The sequence below is a fragment of the Topomyia yanbarensis genome, chromosome 3 (genome assembly GCF_030247195.1).
Source record: "Topomyia yanbarensis strain Yona2022 chromosome 3, ASM3024719v1, whole genome shotgun sequence".
Classification (NCBI taxonomy): domain Eukaryota; kingdom Metazoa; phylum Arthropoda; class Insecta; order Diptera; family Culicidae; genus Topomyia; species Topomyia yanbarensis.
Genome location: NC_080672.1, coordinates 305,533,679 through 305,553,007, shown reverse-complemented (window position 1 = coordinate 305,553,007; position 19,329 = coordinate 305,533,679). Strand labels below are relative to the sequence as shown.

Sequence of the window (19,329 nt, the reverse complement as noted above, 5' to 3'; positions counted from 1 at the left end):
ATGCAACCAACATGCAAATCCTCGCAGCCGTACTTGGATGAAGTGGGAATCTTCCCAACCAGTGCCGAAACGTGAACCAGGGCACAAAAGTTCTCTCCAGGAACACAACGCACTTGTTACACTGACACAATTTTATTACCGAACAAACTAATTTATTTTAAGCGGACAAACTGCATGCTGACATTTATTCTTAACTACAAATTAATCTTAATTTCTATATCACAAAATATACAATTTTACGTGCGGGACTTGTGCCCATTTGACTGTGACCTAGGTGAGGTAGATTTCCAGAATGCGGCAAACCTCCAGAGCAAGTCATCGGTCGAGCACAGCAGCACGATCAAAATCACTCACTCTCCTGCGATGTTTTTGATACCGAGTGATAACAAGCGAGCCTCGCCTATCCGCCTTCCTTATCGCACCCGCTATCAGGTAGATGGTGATGACGATGATGATACCGATCTCGCTCAGCCTGCTGTGTAGTGTGATGTATCCTTCCTTCATTCCCCGTTCTATTTCGGATTAATTTGTTGATCGGTGTACGCATGATGATGGTATTGGCGAGATGACGATCTAGTTTTTAGAGAGGATGGTTATGCAGGGTTGTAGTGCTCGGGGTGCTCTTGTTTGCGAACATCCTCACCCACCCAGAAATATCGTAGATTTCTGAAAAAGAAAAAAACCTCTTCGATAGGACAGGAATAAGGAAAGGGTGTTAGGATTGCTGATGGTGGACTTCTGTTGGCTGTATGTCGTCGTTGTCATCCGAAATAGGTAGCAGACAAAGCTTTTCGACCGGACGAGTTAGCATTCCAGTAGCGGTTTTCAGTGTAACTATTCGCACGGTTCCATCGTTGCCAGGATGAGCTTGCACGATTCTACCCATTTTCCATCGCATTGGAGGTTGATTATCATCTTTAATAATGACTAGTTTTCCAATGTCGATACGAACAGCTGGTTTCCATCGTTTGGTTCTGCCTTGAACTTGACACAGATATTCTCTGCGCCACCTTTTCCAGAAGTTCTGCAGTCATTGCTGGGTTAACTGCATTGGGTGAGACGATTCATTGGAATGCTTATTAAATCTGGCTCAGGAACAGCGTGGAGAGATTCTCCAACCAGAAAATGTGCGGGGGTTAGTGGCTGCAGGTCATTCGGATCATCAGACATGGGTGTGAGCGGGCGAGAATTCAGGCATCCTTCAACTTGGACTGTCCTCTGGGGACACAGGAGTTTCGCCTACCACTTTTAGCAGATGAATTTTTGCTGATCGGAAAAATAGGATTTTGCCGTGATTTTTATTGACTTGTCCACCTTTTCGTAGAGTTGTGCTGCCAAAAGTGCTCCACACAACTCCAGCCGAGGAATCGTCTGACATTTTAAGGGGGCAACCTTTGATTTTGAGGTCAAAAGCATAACCTTTACCTCCCCGACTGCATTCTCACTCCTGAGATACAGACATGCTCCGTATGCCTTCTCCGAGGCATCCGAAAAACAATGGATCTCCACAGATACTGCGTCTGTGATGATAACACAGCGGTCGATACGGGTTTCATTGAACAGTGGAAGTTGCTCGTGATACTTTCTCCAGGCCTCACCCACCATCGGAGGTAACGGCTGGTACCAATCTAGTCGTTGGTCATTTTCGTCTCGCAACGTCCACAGCAGCTGCATGAAGATCTTCGCTGTAGTGATCGCAGCGCCCAACAGGCCTAATGGGTCGAAAAGTGTAGCAGTCACCGAAAGCACGATCCGTTTGATAAGAGGAACTTCTGTGTTCAAATTGGGGATGGTGAACTGAAACCTAAGTGTGTCGGTTACTGGCATTCAGGTCAGTCCCAAGGTTTTTATCGAAGGGTCTGGATCCAAAACAATGCCTTCAGATGATCGGATGGCAAGCTCTTCCTCCTCGATTCCGTTCAATACGTCGGGACAGTTCGACGCCTGCTCCTGTGATGACGTCATCCATATAGGTATCCTCGATGGTTGCCTTGGCCGCTAGTGGATACCGCTCCTCCTCATCCAGCGCTAATTGTTTTAGCGTTCTGGTGGCCAAAAATGGCGCTGGCTTAGTACCGTATGTTACCGTGTTTAGCTCGTAGGTGGATATCTCCTCGGCAGACGAGTTTCGCTAGAGAATACACTGCAACGGTCGATCTTCTGGGCAAACGTTGATTTGTCGGAACATCTTTTCCACGTCGGACACGAGCATGATTTGTTTTGTCCGACTGCGTAGGATAATGGAACGGAGGTCCTCCTGTATCACCGGCCCTACCAGTAACACTTCGTTTAGTGATAGTCCGGAAGAAGTCTTGCAGGAAGCGTCGAATACGACCCGTACCTTGGTAGTGGTACTGGAATCCTTTACCACTGGCAAATAGCACCGTTTAACCGCATCTGTAGCAACTTCTTCGACCTTCCGCATATGACCTAGATGCAGATACTCCTCCATAAAATCAGTATACTGCTTCCGTAGATGTTCGTCCCTTGCCAATCTACGCTCGGTTCCCTGAAGACGTCGGAATGCGATGTCCCTTGACTCGCCCAACTTCGAGATAGCGTCTTTATCATTGGGTAGAGAGACGGTGTATCGACCGGTTTCATCCCTTTTAAACGTGCTCAAAAACAACTCTTCACAGTATTTCTCTTCCAGTGAAAATGTGTTGCCAGACTCGACTTCCTAACAAGTCCAAAATCGAGACATCAACGCATCCAAATCCTCCGATGTCGACATATTGCAGTTGATGTGCAGGGATTGAGGAACCGAAAATCCTCCGCATACGATCCAGTCGGCAGCTGTTTTAAGAGTGGGCAGCTGTTTTCCCAGGGAAATTCTCCTTCCGGTTTCGAAGAAATCGAAAAACGCTTCGATCCCGAGTACAAGATCCACCACCTTTGATTGGAAAAACGCAGGATCAGCCAACTGGATATCGTCCGGAATTGCCCATCTATCAGTATTGATAGTGGTAGTTGGAAGGTTTACCGTTACCTTTGGAAGGATTAGGAAGCTCAATTCTCGTGAGTATTCAGACACTCGAGACTGTAAAACCGCTTGTATCCTGTGTTTGACCGTGGTAGCTGCTTGTCCAATTCCGACTACAGCAATATCCACTCGATTTCGAGTTACCTTCATACGCTGACTTAATCGCTCAGTCACGAAATTGCTTTCCGATCCCGAATCTAAAAGTGCACGCGCCGGAAACCGATTGCCATCGTCGTCCTCCATCGACACCACTGTCCACGAGCCCAAATAGCCGAAGATGTGCATCCAGCGTATAATGGTTGCTAAAGATTCCGCCTTCTCGTTGCCCGGAATGAAGCAATGCGAAGAGACCCACACCAAAGTAATCTGGAAAGATATGGCAGATAAAGCACTCAATTGTTCGTTTCCCCAAAAAATACAAGGAGTGCTTTCCATGTTTCATTGAGCGAATAGCGTCAATGGAACTGAGGCTATCCGAAACGATGAAGTAATGGTTTGCGAGTAATGTGTCAATGACTCCAGGGGTATTCTGAATAGCAGCTAGTTTTCTAGTCTAGTCTAATCTGCACATACACAGCCAATACATGTAGAAATCCTGGAAAATTGCAGACGTTCGTCCACAATTTTTCTTGTCATTATTAATGTTTGTGGCACATATTGAATATGACACAAGCATGCAGCGTACAAAATAAAGATGATTCAAAATTATACGGCAATCAAATTATTCATTCAATGAATAATTTAATCAACGGATTATTTTGAACCTTGAATTAGGAAGAAACGTGGACAACCGTACACAACCGTTTCAATTTAATGGGGGTTTGATAAATTGTTGGGAGTGACTTTGCTAAGAGGGTTAATGTTTCTCCTTTGGTTCCTGGGATGGGACAGAGGTATTTAGCCCTGTCATGGCTAATGAGCCAGGTTATAGCGCCTTTACTCGCTCTGTATTCTGAATAGCAGCTAGTTCTGCGGCGTAAACTGAAGCAGAGTCACTGAGTTTGTAGGAGGCGGTGAACTTTTGATTGAAAATACCGAAGCCAGTGGACCCTTTGAGGTTTGATCCGTCAGTATAAAACATCTTAGAACAGTCGACATTTCAATTGGCAAATTTTGACAACATAAAACAAAGACTAAGCAGTATAGATTGGCAGACGTTGTTTAGAAATGAAACAAGTATCAAAAATTCAGTAGACGTCTTTTACACAAAATTGTTTGATATAATAGTTGAACAAGTACCACTGAAAAAAGTAGGCTACAAGGCAACACAAAATATCCAGTTTGGTATAACGAGCAAATCAAAAATTTAAAAAATCGTAAACAAAAGGCCCACAAAAAGTATAAAAAATCAGAAATGAAAGGAACTTATTTAACTAGTTGGACATTTGCGATCAACTAAACCTATCCATTAAAATAGCATTTGAAGAGTATAACTCAAAAACCGAACTTCAAATAAAATCTTGCCCAAAAAATTTCTTTAATCATGTTAAAAATAATTTAAAATCGGAAAACTTCCCTTCAAAAATGAAACTTAAAGAAAATGTCGGTGTCAACCCGGAACAAATCTGCAATCTTTTCGCAACCTTCTTTCAAGACATCTTTACCACATTTTCTGAAGAAGATCGTGATCGCAAATATTTCGGTTTCTTCCCAGAATTCACCACAGACATTGGCGTCAATCATGTCAGTGTGCAAGATATTATGGAGGCTCTAAACAAACTAGATGCCTCCAAAGGTTCTGGACCTGACGGGATTCCACCCGTATTTATGAAGAACTTAGCGTTGGAACTCACAGCTGCTCTGTTTTGGCTTTTTAACATGTCGCTTGAATCTGGCATTTTCCCCAATTTATGGAAAAACTCGTACCTGGTACCCATTTTTAAAAGTGGCAAAAAATCTGACATACGTAACTACCGTGGAATTGCCATTATGTCATGTATGCCTAAACTCTTTGAAGCAATCGTTAACGAAAAACTATTCAATCAAATCAAAAACAGAATTACTAACATGCAGCATGGGTTCTTCAAAGGACGTTCAACTAATACAAATTTACTAGAATTCGTCAACTACTCATTGATTTCTCTTTACACAGACTTTAGCAAGGCATTCCTCAAGGCTCCCATCTAGGCCCTCTTTTGTTCATTTTATTCGTAAACGACATATCATTCATTCTCAAAAACATAAAAGTTCTTATCTATGCCGACGACATGAAGCTCTTTTTGGAAATTAGGAACAAACAAGACATAAAGATATTACAGGAAGAAATACATATCAAGCTTTATTTTTGAAAACACCGTAACTAACAAATGTAAACAAACTGAGATTATCACTCCCCCGCATTCTATGCATCTTAATGTACATGCTGACAAACATTCGTTTCATTATTCGGTAATGCAGCTGAAAAATACGCAATCTAAATAATGACGAACAAACAACTGACACGTCAACAGTGCATAAATACAGTTTCGTCATGTTAGTTACGTTAGGTTTGCTAGTGCTGTAACACTTACGTTATTTTAATTTAATCGGTTTTTGTAACTAAATCATTAAAATATACTACAATATTTTTACTAAAATGCTCAATATAGGTAATGTTTCTATAAGGGGAACAAGAGCACGCAGTTCCTTAATTCTAGCCAATATTTTAGAGAAAAAGAATGCAAGTAATGTTATTCTAAGCACCACTAATGCACTTTCAGCACATTTTTATTTTTGATTCTTTAAATCTATCCTACAGTAGATCAAATCTAAATACTTGTGACAATGCGAGCAAAAATGAGACACTAAAATCGACTAATTGAAAAATGTCGAAAGTGTAAGAGTGATGCTCAGAATAACGTAACCTTTATTTGTCTTCAACACACTGCTCAAAAGTGACAAACTACAAATGTTGGTTGTCCTCATTGGCATACTGCCTCGGCGGAACAGTTCAGTCATAGAATTGATTAAAAAATGATAAGATTAGTCACTACAATTGACGAAACTGAAATAACGTAAGTGCAGCAAAGATACCAAAACAACGAAAGTAAAACGACGAAACTGTGAGCGTGATACTAATAACATCGTAACTTTAATTTTTCTTCAATCCGCTCTTTTAAATGTCTTGATCGCGAATGTTCGTTCCATTCAATGGAAAGGCGTCTTTGGTGAGCATTTTTGATGAATAATTGGTGTAAAAATCGGTATGGTTTTTAAATAACATTTAAAACAAAACTTAGAAAATGTCATCGCCGTTTTCTCTGTTTGGGTCAAGTGCGAGTTTCGCTGTTTTCAAAAATCATGCTTGATATGTTTTACCTCTGGTGTAACAAAAGCCTTTTGCAACTAAACGTAGAAAAATGTAATGCAATAACTTTTAGTAGGAAACGAAATACACCTGACATTTCAATCACTCTAGGAAATTAAGTGGTACAAAAGTGCGAAAGAGTTAAAGATTTGGGAGTCATTCTAGATTCAAAATTAACATTCATTGACCATTACAACACAATCATCAATAGAGCAAATAACATGCTTGGATTTATAAAGCGTTTTAGTTAATGATCCATATACAATTAAAACATTATACATCTCGTATGTAAGGTCAATACTGGAATATTGTAGCATTGTTTGGTCACCTTTCTCAATCACACATGAAGAAAGAATAGAATCAGTACAAAGGCAATTTTTATTGTTTGCTCTTCGCAAAATAGGTTGGACACGATTTCCTCTCCCATCTTATAAAGCTCGCTGTATGCTCATTAACATCCAAACACTAAAAGAGCGCCGAGAATATGCAATGGTTTCATTTCTAAACGATATCATTTCGTGTCGTATTGATTCAGTCGAACTTCTATCTAAACTTAATTCCGGCAGTTACGAATCCGAAATACATTTATAACAAACAATTATCGTACAAATTATGCCAAGTTTGGACCATTAAATCAGATGATGGCAACTTACAACAAGCACTGCGAAGCTATTGACTTAACAATGACTAAAAGCAAATTGAAAAAATGTTCAATTCTATTCGCTTATAAAGAACATCCTAAAGTAGTGCTATGTAAACCAGATAGTGTTTAGTTTAGTTATTAGTATTTTATTTTTAAAGTGTATACTATATTTTATCGTTGTAACAAAACGGTCTACTCTTGTTTGGCGACAATAAATAAATAGATTATAAGAAGAAGGGTTATGTTCTGCGCCATCTAATCAAAGTACAGGGGCATGAAACGGGTTTGAGAATTCAGCTGGACAAGCCTCACGAAATTTTCAATCACCAATGGGTTCAAGATATCTTATCGAATGAGCAATCGATATGATAGTTTTCAAGATCGATTTTTCAGCGGAAGAACGCCTGACAAGACTTTCAGACTTATCCTATCGGTCGACTGCATGCGCCCCAAGGCGATACGCAAACAACGATACTGAATTCTTTCGAGTTTGATGAAATGTATGTTCGCCGCGGAGCGAAAGCAGAAGCATCCGTATTCCATTACCGATAGTATAATAAGATATCCTCTACCATGTTCCTGTTATTACGCGGAGAAAATTGATCCTTTGTTGGCTTTTTTGTGTGTCCTTTGGAACCTCTTTTTCAGACACCTATTGTGGCATCCCCCTTTCGAGTTGAACCAGATTCCTAGCTATTTTGCTGCGAAGACCTGAGCAATAGTTTGATTCATTATAAGAAGCTGTAGTTGTGCTGATTCGCGTATCCTGGAAAATACTTAACAGCATTCCTCCATAGGGGGTATGTCGATCCCCTTCTAGACACTCTAGTAGATGTTCCCTCTTGTGGGTCATCAAACTTGCCCTCGTTAGGAGACAAGACAACATAGAGGTTTTTTGAGGATGGTGGCGTAGCTTTTTTTAGCATTTTTGCGATGGGAACGTTTCAGTTTATCCCCGCGAAGTTTGTATGCGAGACATGCTGAGATATCATGCAGACTCTCTGCACAGTTCTCAGCATTCATACTGCACGATTCATCTAGATGATTCTCATTGCATTTTCCACAGCGGGCCTTATTGCTACAATGGGTAGCTGTGTGGCCCAATTGTTTACACTTTGTGCAGTACATGACCAGCGGTACAAATAGAGGGACAGGCAAACGGATCTCGTGCAAGAGGATGCAGTTCGGTGAAGCTATAAGAGTTTGATTGGAGGTGCGTTTTTGAACCATCCTTCGAAACTATTACTGAGTGTAAACGCTTGCACTCAAGTATTTTCATCGACTGAAGTAAGTGGTCTTGAAAACAGCCAACCCCGTACTGCAGCAGATCCTATCATATCCAAATCCCATCGTTTACGACGCTTTCCGTTTCCACCCTTACCGCTGGAATATATACATTATAACTCCGCGTAAAATGCTCACAACAAGCAATACCGTTTGCCTGCTTTGAGTTGGCTAACAAAACTGTTATCTTTTTCGAGCGGGCCTTTGAAATTTCGGTCACAATCGAGAACCGCTCTCTCAGGTCTTTAGAAATCTGAAGAAAACTCAGCGATTTAGTCTTGGGCCGAAAGAAGATCACATATCGACCAGCTGAGAGCTCTGGACCGGGGGAAGCCTTAGGAGATGAACTCGATTCAACCTCCATTTGACCATCCGAAAAGGGAACCAGCGAAAATGTTAACGCATGGGGTCAGCGCCCGTGCACACGTGTATCAGATGCATTTCGTCAAGATGGGGTGCTCTCTTTACCATAGGGCTCGAGCTCGCTTTCCTATGCTTGCACTGATTTCAGGGAGGCGTTATTACTCATTCCCTCACACTTTATGGTGATAACCCACCTCCCCGGGATTCATGTAGCAGGGGTGAATGATCGACTAAGGGGTTCCTTACACCAGTTAGTGGCAGGATCATAGCATTACGCTTGATAGATGAATTGGTTGGTGATGATCGTACGTAGTTAGGGTAAAAGACACTGGACTGCAGGACATATTTTTATTTGCCTGAAGAAGGAGTTGGGAAACGTAGTTTGTTTCCAGGCGAACTGTGCTGCTCTATGACTGCTTAAGTCCTTATTATTGCGCTGCTAGACCACCATAATTTTCTATGAGGCAACATACTACAAAATGACCATGCATAAATGGCGTAGAATTTTTTGAATGATTTTTAACACCCCCCTCCCCCATCGTAGCATTTCGTCACAAGCCTCTAAATACCCCTGGTAATTACGTAACTTGACGGTTAGTCTCCCCCCCCCCCTTGTCACCGTAAAAAATTTAAAAAAAAATAATAAACTATGTTAGTTTGATGAAACGGATAAGATTGTCGTGACATCAGGTCAACCCTTATTCCCCTTTAAAAGGCTACGTAGCATGACATGACCCCCTACCCCCTGTCGTCACACATCATCACAAAATACAAAACTCCCCCATATAATGCTACCTCATTTATGGATGATCCCAAAGGGCGAGTAATTTAAACGAATGTGCTAATTTGAAGATATTAGCTCGCCTCATTTTGCTCAGGCTTTTCACTTTAACGATATCGTATATGTAGTGTACATAATTATAAATTAGTCGCTGACTTGTCCTGCATTTCAGACTACAGCACGATTGTGTAAATAACTTAAAGGTACATAAACATGCCAGTCACAATTATTATTAGCAATCCTGAAATAGTGAAAGCTGCTGACGGGCAAAATTGCAGTGATTTATGTGTAGATACACACCGATTGCAACCAAGTCACGTCTCGATTTCGCCGGAGGGACCACCTTTTTCTGGTTGTAACCAACCACATCCTACAGCTTTTTAGCTGTGTTTTATTTGGTTCGTTTCACTGTAGATGTCATCAAAATCTGTACGAACAGTTTGTAACTACGGGCTGGCGTCACCAGTGCTAACGTCTTTCCATTGATGGTTTGCGATGACGTCTCGAGCAATTTTCTCAACTTCGCTATTCTGCCGGCACATAAAATAATGATTTTATGACGCTGCTCCAGGGTGATGACAATGAACCGAGCTTTTGATTAGAGAGCCACGGTAGAAATTGTTGGGGCATTTGAAGTGGGAGAAGCATTGGAGGAAAGTAATGCATTCTGGTGCTCCGGAGGTCGAAAATGTGCTGTCTAATAAAAATATATTTCGAGATAAAAATGTCGCTAGCGAAGCTGAAGTGCTGCGTTTCGCTGTTGAAAGATCTGGGGAATTTGAGCTGAAATTAGTTCACAGTTATTTTTAAATTCTAGAATGGAATGAAACATGTTTGGAATATTTTTATTTGATTTTTTAGAGTGACATAATTCTCAAAACCACGCACCTCTTTTCATTAGGTCTGATGAATGTACTGCTCTCAAACAAGTTTCAACTTTATCGATATCTAATAACAAACATTTCCTTTTCCGTTTCATTACAGAGATCTTCGCTACAATCATATTCGAGAGGTTCCGTCGGATGCGTTCGTCAACCTGGTTCATTTGCATACCGTATTTTTGAACGAAAATCAAATCTCGCGGATACACCCGGTTGCATTCCGTGGTCTCCCGGCACTCAAATATTTATACCTCAATAAGAACAAAATCTCGAACATCGCATCCGATGCATTTGAGTCGCTGGAACGGTTACAGAGCTTGTAAGTATATATACAAAATTTACGCGTAAAAGAGGAATTGTAATTATGAACTGAACTTTCTGAAAATCGTAAAAATGGAATCTTTGTTGAGATGGAACTTATATCAATAAATGTTTCCTTCTAACAAAATCATAAAACAAAAAAATTATTCTCTGTCCAACTTTTATCGAGTCAGTGGGTGATTGCTAATCGTAACTCTTTCTCACCACAGTAGATTTGGTTTATCTCCCAGCTCCGAGTTTGACTCCGTTTTTAGTGACGATAAAATGTTTTGCACAAGGAATTTAGTACACAATTTCAACATCACTTTGCTGCATCAGAGAGATTCTTCAATAAGCTGTATCACAGATAACAGACGTTTAGGCTTGATACGAAATGTGTGTAAATACCCGTAACTGAAATTCCGTATAAATCAGACGCCCGGAACACGTTTGGCAAACGTTTGTAGGGGGCGTGGTGATCGATGCAATGCAGTTGGACTGCAGCTGTCAAACACGTGTAGCAAACATTTGCGTACATCGCAATAGTAAAACACGGATTTCCAACATTTATCAATTTGAATGTTTACACAGGTTTTTAAAGAAATTTTGTTCTAGCCTAAATGTCTGTTATCTGTGGTTGTATTTTATTCTGACTGGCCAAAGAGCATTTCTTGCATGACAAGAGTACAATTGAAAATTCCATCATCGAAAAAGGTTAGTCAATTTCGTAGTTTTCCGGTTATTCGCCGCGCGTAATTTTCTGTGTACGGATAGAGTCCAGTCATACCTTCCCTTTCGTTCGCTACATTTTGATTGCAAATTCTTTTATCAGTGCTCCTTCCATCCCCAAGGTTGAGAGGTTTGACAGTATTGCAAACATCATCAAGAATTTTGCGTGCATCAGTGCTACTGAACCTCTGACAGACAATTGCTTTAAGTTGGTTGTTGCATTACGCCTTGATAGTGGTGCATCAAGGAGACCGCGAGGGCTTATGCGCCATTTTCCTGTTCTATGTATTTCATACTCTGCATCTGCGCATACCACCGCTCAACCACTAGTCTTGCCGCGGTGACGTGACCGACTGGCGGGTTGACGTGGATTAACTTTTGCTGTGTGCCGTGTTTGCAAACATTGTTCTACAATTTGATGGCGGTATTCGTGGACAGGGCACACAATGGGAGTCATTGTGTGTCTATTTATCGCTCGACTTCATCATCGTGCATAGACTAATTGTTATGTAGGGGAAACCGAGGAGATTTGAAACCGTTAGCGATAAAACAATAATGCATTTGTTTTGTTTATATAGTACCCACAAACCCTCCAATACACGCCAACTACGTTAAATGAGTGGTTGAGTATTTACCGTAAACACACTACAAAAAAGAGCAAAAGTAAGTTTTCGTTATTTTCTTCAAATTGGTTTAAATAGGATAGTAAGTGATGTTTGATCATGAAAATATCACTATTATGTAGTCTAAAAGTTAACATGTATGAATTGTATGCGTTTCTTTCTATCTTTGCGATGTATAAATTGTAAATTGTGGATAAAGCCTTATTTCTCGACGTAGGAGAGTTGAAACACCTTGTTTCAACTCTCCTCGATGATGAACTTCTAGTCTTATGGCAATGTTATAATCACATTAACGTTTCTTAACTAATAATAATAAATAAAATTCTTTATTCCTGAATTGACAATAGTGATCAACATTCTCAGTTTATTAGTTCTAGGTCATTTATAGCCACGGAATATACATTTGTTCTAATTGTTTACTCCTTTCAACTTCTGAAGCTTGGGGCGAAGTGACCATAATCCAAAATGAACTAAATACTACCGACATGGATACCAAGCTACCAACCCGTACCACTTGTAGTCATACATAGCATCACTGGTCATATCAATAATTTTAATAAATGAACATTCTAGGGGAAGTAATCAAATTTCTTGATTTTGCAGTTATAGTTAATTCTGGTTAGGTAAAGTATCTTACTGTTAATACAATTGGGATACGTGCAGAAATTTCTGCATTTGTAACCAAAATCTAAAATTAATTTTCAAAACAAGTGTTAGTTTATACATAGATACACACTGTAAAAAATAGTGATAAGAATGCATATCATTTTAAGGAACTATCTTAGTGTGAACGAATAAAAATAACACAATTGTAACATTCGATGCTTTAGAAAACGTTTTGATAAATAAGTAATTAGTTACATGTTTCAACTCACATGCATTGCTGTTTCAACTTACCTCGGTATGAGGAGAGTTGAAACAAAGAGAACACTGTTACAAAAATCAATATATTGATGCTTTGTTATTGATTTGTACCAGTTATTCTGATGTAATTTGATAAAGCATAAACAAATTTAAAAATAAGCAATCACCGAATGGCCGTTTTTGTCGATTTATCTATTAAAACAAACAAAAATGTTTCAACCCTCCTTGGTCTCCCCTATATTTATCTGTGTATGTTTTCGTCTGAGTATGTGTGATGATCAGGGAATGGATACGGAACTGGCGTATAATACTTCCGGTGTTCAATTTGTGCATTTGGTTCTATTTATTCGGAAAGGTTGGATTGGATAAATTAGGGTATAATGAATTTAGCGACGCACGTGAATCATCCATTCCCGGCCAGCACAGCATGGTGAAAGTCTAACAGAATGCAATTGTCGTTAATGGTAAATATACAACATTTGCTGCATTTAGACGAGTTTGATTGTATGTTACATGTGTTTTTTTAATTCTACTTTATTAGTCAGTTTCTTTTGTACATATATTAGTTTGTTTTTCCATAAACTTCTAATCAAGCTCTTTGTATCGTTTTTTCTTTATTCGGCATGTTATTATTTCTTTAATTAGTATATACCTACTATACGCTATCTATACTCATTTAGGTACAAACGCTCGTGGGCGATAACATGAACCTGGTCAAAACCCGACAATGCAATTGCAATAATCCACTCATAATTACGCCCGCGATTTCGCCAACATAAAAACACCCCGGTAGTTAAGTAAACAAACTTTCAAATGCGGTCTCAAACATTAACCCACAACTCGCGCAATCATGAAACGGTCACGTCTGGAAGTCTTACCTAGGTCCTAGCAGTCTGGACTAATGCCTTCAGTTGAACCAATAAAAACGTGACGCTCATATTCACTAAACAACACGTTCCATGGTGACATGACCTGGAACTCTAGAGATATGGGGAAACGGACTCTCTTCTACAATTCTACACTAAAAATTAAATCAAAATTAAAATTAAGCATCAGATTCACGGCCACCCGCGATCATTCAAGAATACACGCTACATCATTATAAAATCGAAATTATACACGCGAAGTTACATACATGTGAGAAACATGTTAATATACAAATGCGTGAGCCCTTCGCGACCATCAACGGTACCTACACCCGCGATCTCGTAAACATGAAAACATCCCGGTGATAATATGAACGTCTCAGCACTTATAAATTTTCAAAAGTGGTCTCAAACGTGAACTCTCGTGCTCGCACGATCATGAATCGGTCACTTCCCGATTTTTCTATCCTTGATATCAGCAGACTAGGTCCATGCCTTCAATTTGATCAATTAAAAAAAGAAAGCTCTCATATCCACTGGACACCACGTTACATGGCGACATGATCAGGGAACCTAAGGATATGGAGTAACGTACTCCCTGTCAGAATGTGAATTGTACACCGAAAACTAACTATCAAAATGAAGGTCCGCGTGACCATCCAAGAACGCACGCGTATATAGGAATGGCCAAACTGTTACAAAATCCAGTTTTGTACACGCGAAGTGACATGCACGCGAGCACACGTGACAAACACGTTAACATACGAACGCTTAAGCCCTCCGCAATTAACAACGCACACCAACGCCCGCGATCGCGCAAACTTGATAACACCCCGGTAATATGGTAAACGTTTTAGTACTTATGAAGTTTCAAACGCTGTCTCAAACGCGCACCTACAAACGTCCGTTTTCGCGCACTCATGAATCGGTCACGTCCGGAAACCATTACCCTCTGTCCTAATAACTTAGGTCCATACATTCAGTAGGACCAATAAAAAAATAAAGCTCATATACACTAGAAAACACGTTTCATGGCGACATGACCGGAAACTCTAGTGATATGGAAGATCTAACTTTCTTCTAGCATCTGAGCCATACACCAAAAATAAAGTATTAGATTCACAGTCCGCGCACGATTATCCAAGAACACACGCGAATGTTCGAAAGGCACACGGTTATAAAATAGAATTTATACACGCGAAGTTACATACACGTTAGCATACGCGACATACAAACGCACACGCAATCGAACACGTTAACGTAAAAATGCTCGAGCCCTTCGCGATGATACACGCGATCGCGAGTCCCTATACCCGCACATACCTGAATCGTACAATGAATATCACATTCAAAATCACGGCCCGCTACAATTGGCCAAAAGCAGTGTTTTATTGGGCGCCATTGCTTGTCTCGTCTACAAATTGCAGTATGTGATTCTGACGGGAAGCTCTTCCGAGAACCTAGCTCTACAGCTGCAGTAGGACAACTCTTAAAAAAATCTTTTAGCTCCTTAGACAGTTCATAGATGTCTCTCTTGTTGAACCATCGATATGCACTGTTTTTCGCGCGAAGTAAGCTTTTAAATTTACTGTCCAAATCCCTTTAGCGGGATTTTCCTAATTGCTTGCGAAATTCTTCATATGCTTAGCTCTTTTCCGCACGTTCATCAGAACACTTTTCATCCCACTACGGGTTGGGTTATCATCGGTTTATCAGAAATATCTGTGGAGTCCTGAGTGGCAGGAAAGGTAATCACCCAACGTTAATGGGTGTTCACTGGATGATATTGCGTACCTGTTAGGAACGCTGTCAAGAATACACTCAACTCTGGATCACGGTAGAGGAAGCGCTTGCTTGTGCTGTGTCGACTCTGTGTTGGCAACCATGAATATGTCTGCCGGTATCAGCCAGGGTGTATACAGTCGATTATGCCATATGGTTCAGGGTTGTGTACACTATTACATGAAGGTAGGGGTACACACTAACGTATGCCACACATCCTCCTCCTTCTTTAAAAAACTAAATGCTTCGGAGTTAAAAATTTTCAATAATCTTTGTTTTTGAATCACAGGAATTAAAAGGAACGATGGGACTGCTCGATTATATCCACCGATGCGAAGTCACGACAAAGAAGTGTGGTTTATCTTCGTCACGGAACAGCTAACCTCAACTGGTTTTGTTTTTATCGTGAAATAATCAGCACCAATACTTTTTTGAACTGGGATAGGAAGGCTTCTTCACTGACCTCAAACTGTTTTTGCAGTGAAACATGCTTTGTTTTCACCACGAATTAAATAAATCGACATCGACACTAATCCTTTTCCTATAGGTTCATCGAAACAAGAATGTTTGATTACTTTGCACGATAAGTAGCTGGGTATGTGTTGGCACTTTAAATATAAGCATCGCCTTTGGATTACACAACGAATTTGAAACAATTCAAACATTTGAAATCCTCCACGCATGTCTCTCGGGCACACATTGCGCACATTTGCAAACATCGATGTACCACAATTCCATTTGCATAAACGCACCGCAAGTGATTCAAGGTGAATGTAATGCAATCCTGTGTATTCCGAAAATGGGATAAATCCCAAATAATAGACCCCTCACCCTATGCTTACTACCTACTCGGGCTAAAAGTGTGACGCCGATCCTGATCAGATCGAACAGGTATCTGCTACGCCGCCATGATTTCAAAGCCAACATCTAAAACGTCACATTAAGGTCGATCCACAATGAACAGAATCGATTTCATTCGATACAACATTGTGAAAGTCTAGTTCGTTTGATTTATTGATGCATCATGGTATAAAGTTTTTGTTATTCACCGACATGTCCAAAACAACACTTTTCATCAATTAGCGGTCCTATATTTTCGTTTTTTAACAAAAAACTAAAGATTGAGTCATGCCGTACCATGGCTGACAAGTGAAGATCGAGCTTCGAGCAAAACGAGCGGAACAATTTGAACTGTCAGTGGGGCCCATAATTTTTGTGGCCGCTGAGATGTTGACTTATGTCAGTTCAATACAAATGGGATAGGGGTGCCATATACGTGAGATCGAAGGAACAAGTGTTTGTTTTCCCTTTTATTTCTTCCTGTTCGTTTGGAAAGAAAACCGCATTAAATTTCTGACAGCTCAGTTACAACAACAGATGCAAAGTCAAAGTCAAGCCTCACGAAATACCTAACCTCAACCAGTTTTTGCAGTTTGTTTTCCTTGCGAAATAATTCGGTATCATTTCTTTTTTAACGGGAATAGAGAGGTCAATTCACATCAAAACGCATGCAGGTGTGCTCATTTTTCCTGTGTGAGTGCGGTTGTCATTTTTCTTTGATGAAGCCGAAAAAACAAGAGGATATGAAGAAGAAAAGCACAAACAAATGACGTAGTGGGCCCTTCGGTTGCCATAAGTTTTGTTTCGGTTCGGCCTTAGTTCATTTAATAGTTTTTTTTAGGTAAAAAGTGTTCCTATGTGTTCTAATCGGTAGATCGGCGGTGAAGCCCGACCTTTTCTCACTTTTCATCGTGAGCCAAAAGAATCAGGATGCTCGTTCGGATGTTTATGTTTATTTCAAGGACCCCGGCCGACATGCTTAATTTTGCAAATATAAAATTAATACACTCAAAGGTGTCAAATGTTCCCACGTTTCTTTCCATCTTGAATTCACACAGAAAAATGTGGACACCTGTACCATCTTTCTAATGCATGATGTTACTCTCGCCGTACTTTTTTAACGGGTAGTTACTGTCATCAACCAAACAAAACTGTTTGTTTTGTTCACCACAGTTCTTTGATTACCATCAGTTTGTCTTGCTATTTTTTTCTGTGAAATATATTTTAGTTTGCTTCGATTCTATCCACAGGTTTCTTGGAAATTCGTCGATATTTTGATTATTCTGTAAATAGGAAGCTTAGTCGTGTTTATATTTCTGTGCGATGGATGCTAGAAAAGCGAATCTGCACAAGATTGTTGTAATAACGCACAAGAATGCTCTGAGAAAAAAAAACTAGCGATAGATAATACATGGTTCGATGGTTTTCTACCGTTTGAAACTACTGACTAGTAGAGGTTCCGGAACTATAAATTCGCGGTAATAACCTCCCACTGGGGGTAGGATTTTTTAGCGGTTATTCGGTATAAAAGAGGCAATAGTTTGCTATATTCTTGGTAACTTTGTAGCCAGGAACCAATAGCAGGCTCACGAAACCTACGTAATATTTCTTCAATTTTCGCGAAGCTCACATCTAAACCTTTTCGATGCTATAACCAACAAACAGTAACTTGTACTCTCTTTCCCTCGATCAAGAATAACCTGATGTGCTCGTGATAGATTGCATGATCTGAGCGGAAATCATGTTGCCTGACCGTGAACAGTCAGTCCTCTCATCCAGTTCGGAGCCCTGGTGATATTGCCTTTGATTCAGAATCCCGCGGGTACCCTTGAAGGCGCGTGCTTTTTTGAAAATACATTAACCACCGGCATTTAAGAGACTAGTTTTTGAAATATTCCTACTTTCGGTGGTTTGTCATACACTAGGTATGGACTACGATTACAGCTTTAATAGTTCACTCGACGAATATAGACGCATAAGCGATATGTGAATAAATGCCATCCTTGTGACGATTCTGGAAAATCTTGAGATTTGCCAAACTTGATTCATGTTTAAGACAAATCATCTTCCACCAAGGACGAATGCTCTCAAGTCAACTAGCTAGGTAGTGCGAGTGTGCAGCATGTTTTCGCCCAATTGAGAATGCTTTTTTACCGTTACTATTTTAACATTACTGAAGTGTATAATACGGAGATGAGGTTGTGAAATGGTCTCGTGCTCCGTCTCAAATAGTCGTTTGTAAAATGGATAGGTACATATAACGTCAATCCCTTAAACCATTTTTTTCATGATCTATCTTGGCTGGTGAAAATGAGTCCACACTGTCAAACTTTCAGCAGAAGACTGGTAAGGACAAATATTGTTTACTATTCTGATTAATTCTGTCTCATATTTGGGAGAGATGTTTTGATATCGGTCACCATATCAGTTATTGCATAAAAACAGTGCTCTTATGTCGGAAAACGAAAGTGTGATAATATTGCACTGCACTGCGCACTTATCATTCTTCTTTCAAATTCTCATAGACTGGTTAGTTCAACTGGTCTGTCTATGAAAGTACCATCACTATTACTTGGAATACATGTGTTTTGACAGCTCGCAGTTTTAAGATCACTCGCACTTTGAAAGTGCATAGTCCAGGTTGGTGGAAAGTGCGCAATAAGTCATGTTGAACTAATCCTGAGTGTCGCTACTTGGATCTTCCTACCTCGTTTTTTTTTTTTTTGTCAATCTGATCGTTTGTGAAATCGGCGAAATTCGACAATCATTTTTCCCAAGCTTTCGAGAATCGATTTGTTCGCCATTATAGTCTTATGAGTCGAAGTTCTTTGGAGCATGAACAGATTCACCCTTCGCTTGCCCTTTTAGGGTGGTAACAACTAGTTTCTTTTAAGATGCTCCCGCAGACAATACACGTCTATTTTTATTGCGAACATCCTGTTAGGTTTGAGATTCTGCAGACATCTCGTAGCAATTAAAGCAATTGCTGGTATTCCGTCATACGCCATTTCATATACGGACTTGCCGTATTACTGAGAACATGCGCCGACATCCCATCACGCTCGAGACAATTCTGCGGACATTCCGTCGCGCAACTTTCTATT

The 19,329-nt window shown here is 40.1% G+C and overlaps 1 protein-coding gene across 2 annotated transcripts in view; it reads left to right on the top strand.

Moving 5' to 3' along the window:
- LOC131692429 (peroxidasin) overlaps positions 1–19,329 on the top strand; it is a 466,662-nt gene that overhangs the window by 194,024 nt on the left and 253,309 nt on the right. For both annotated transcript variants that reach the window (XM_058979473.1, XM_058979472.1), the window contains exon 3: positions 10,325–10,540. In XM_058979473.1, the coding sequence (XP_058835456.1) occupies positions 10,325–10,540 (216 nt within the window). The remainder of the gene's footprint in view (positions 1–10,324; positions 10,541–19,329) is intronic.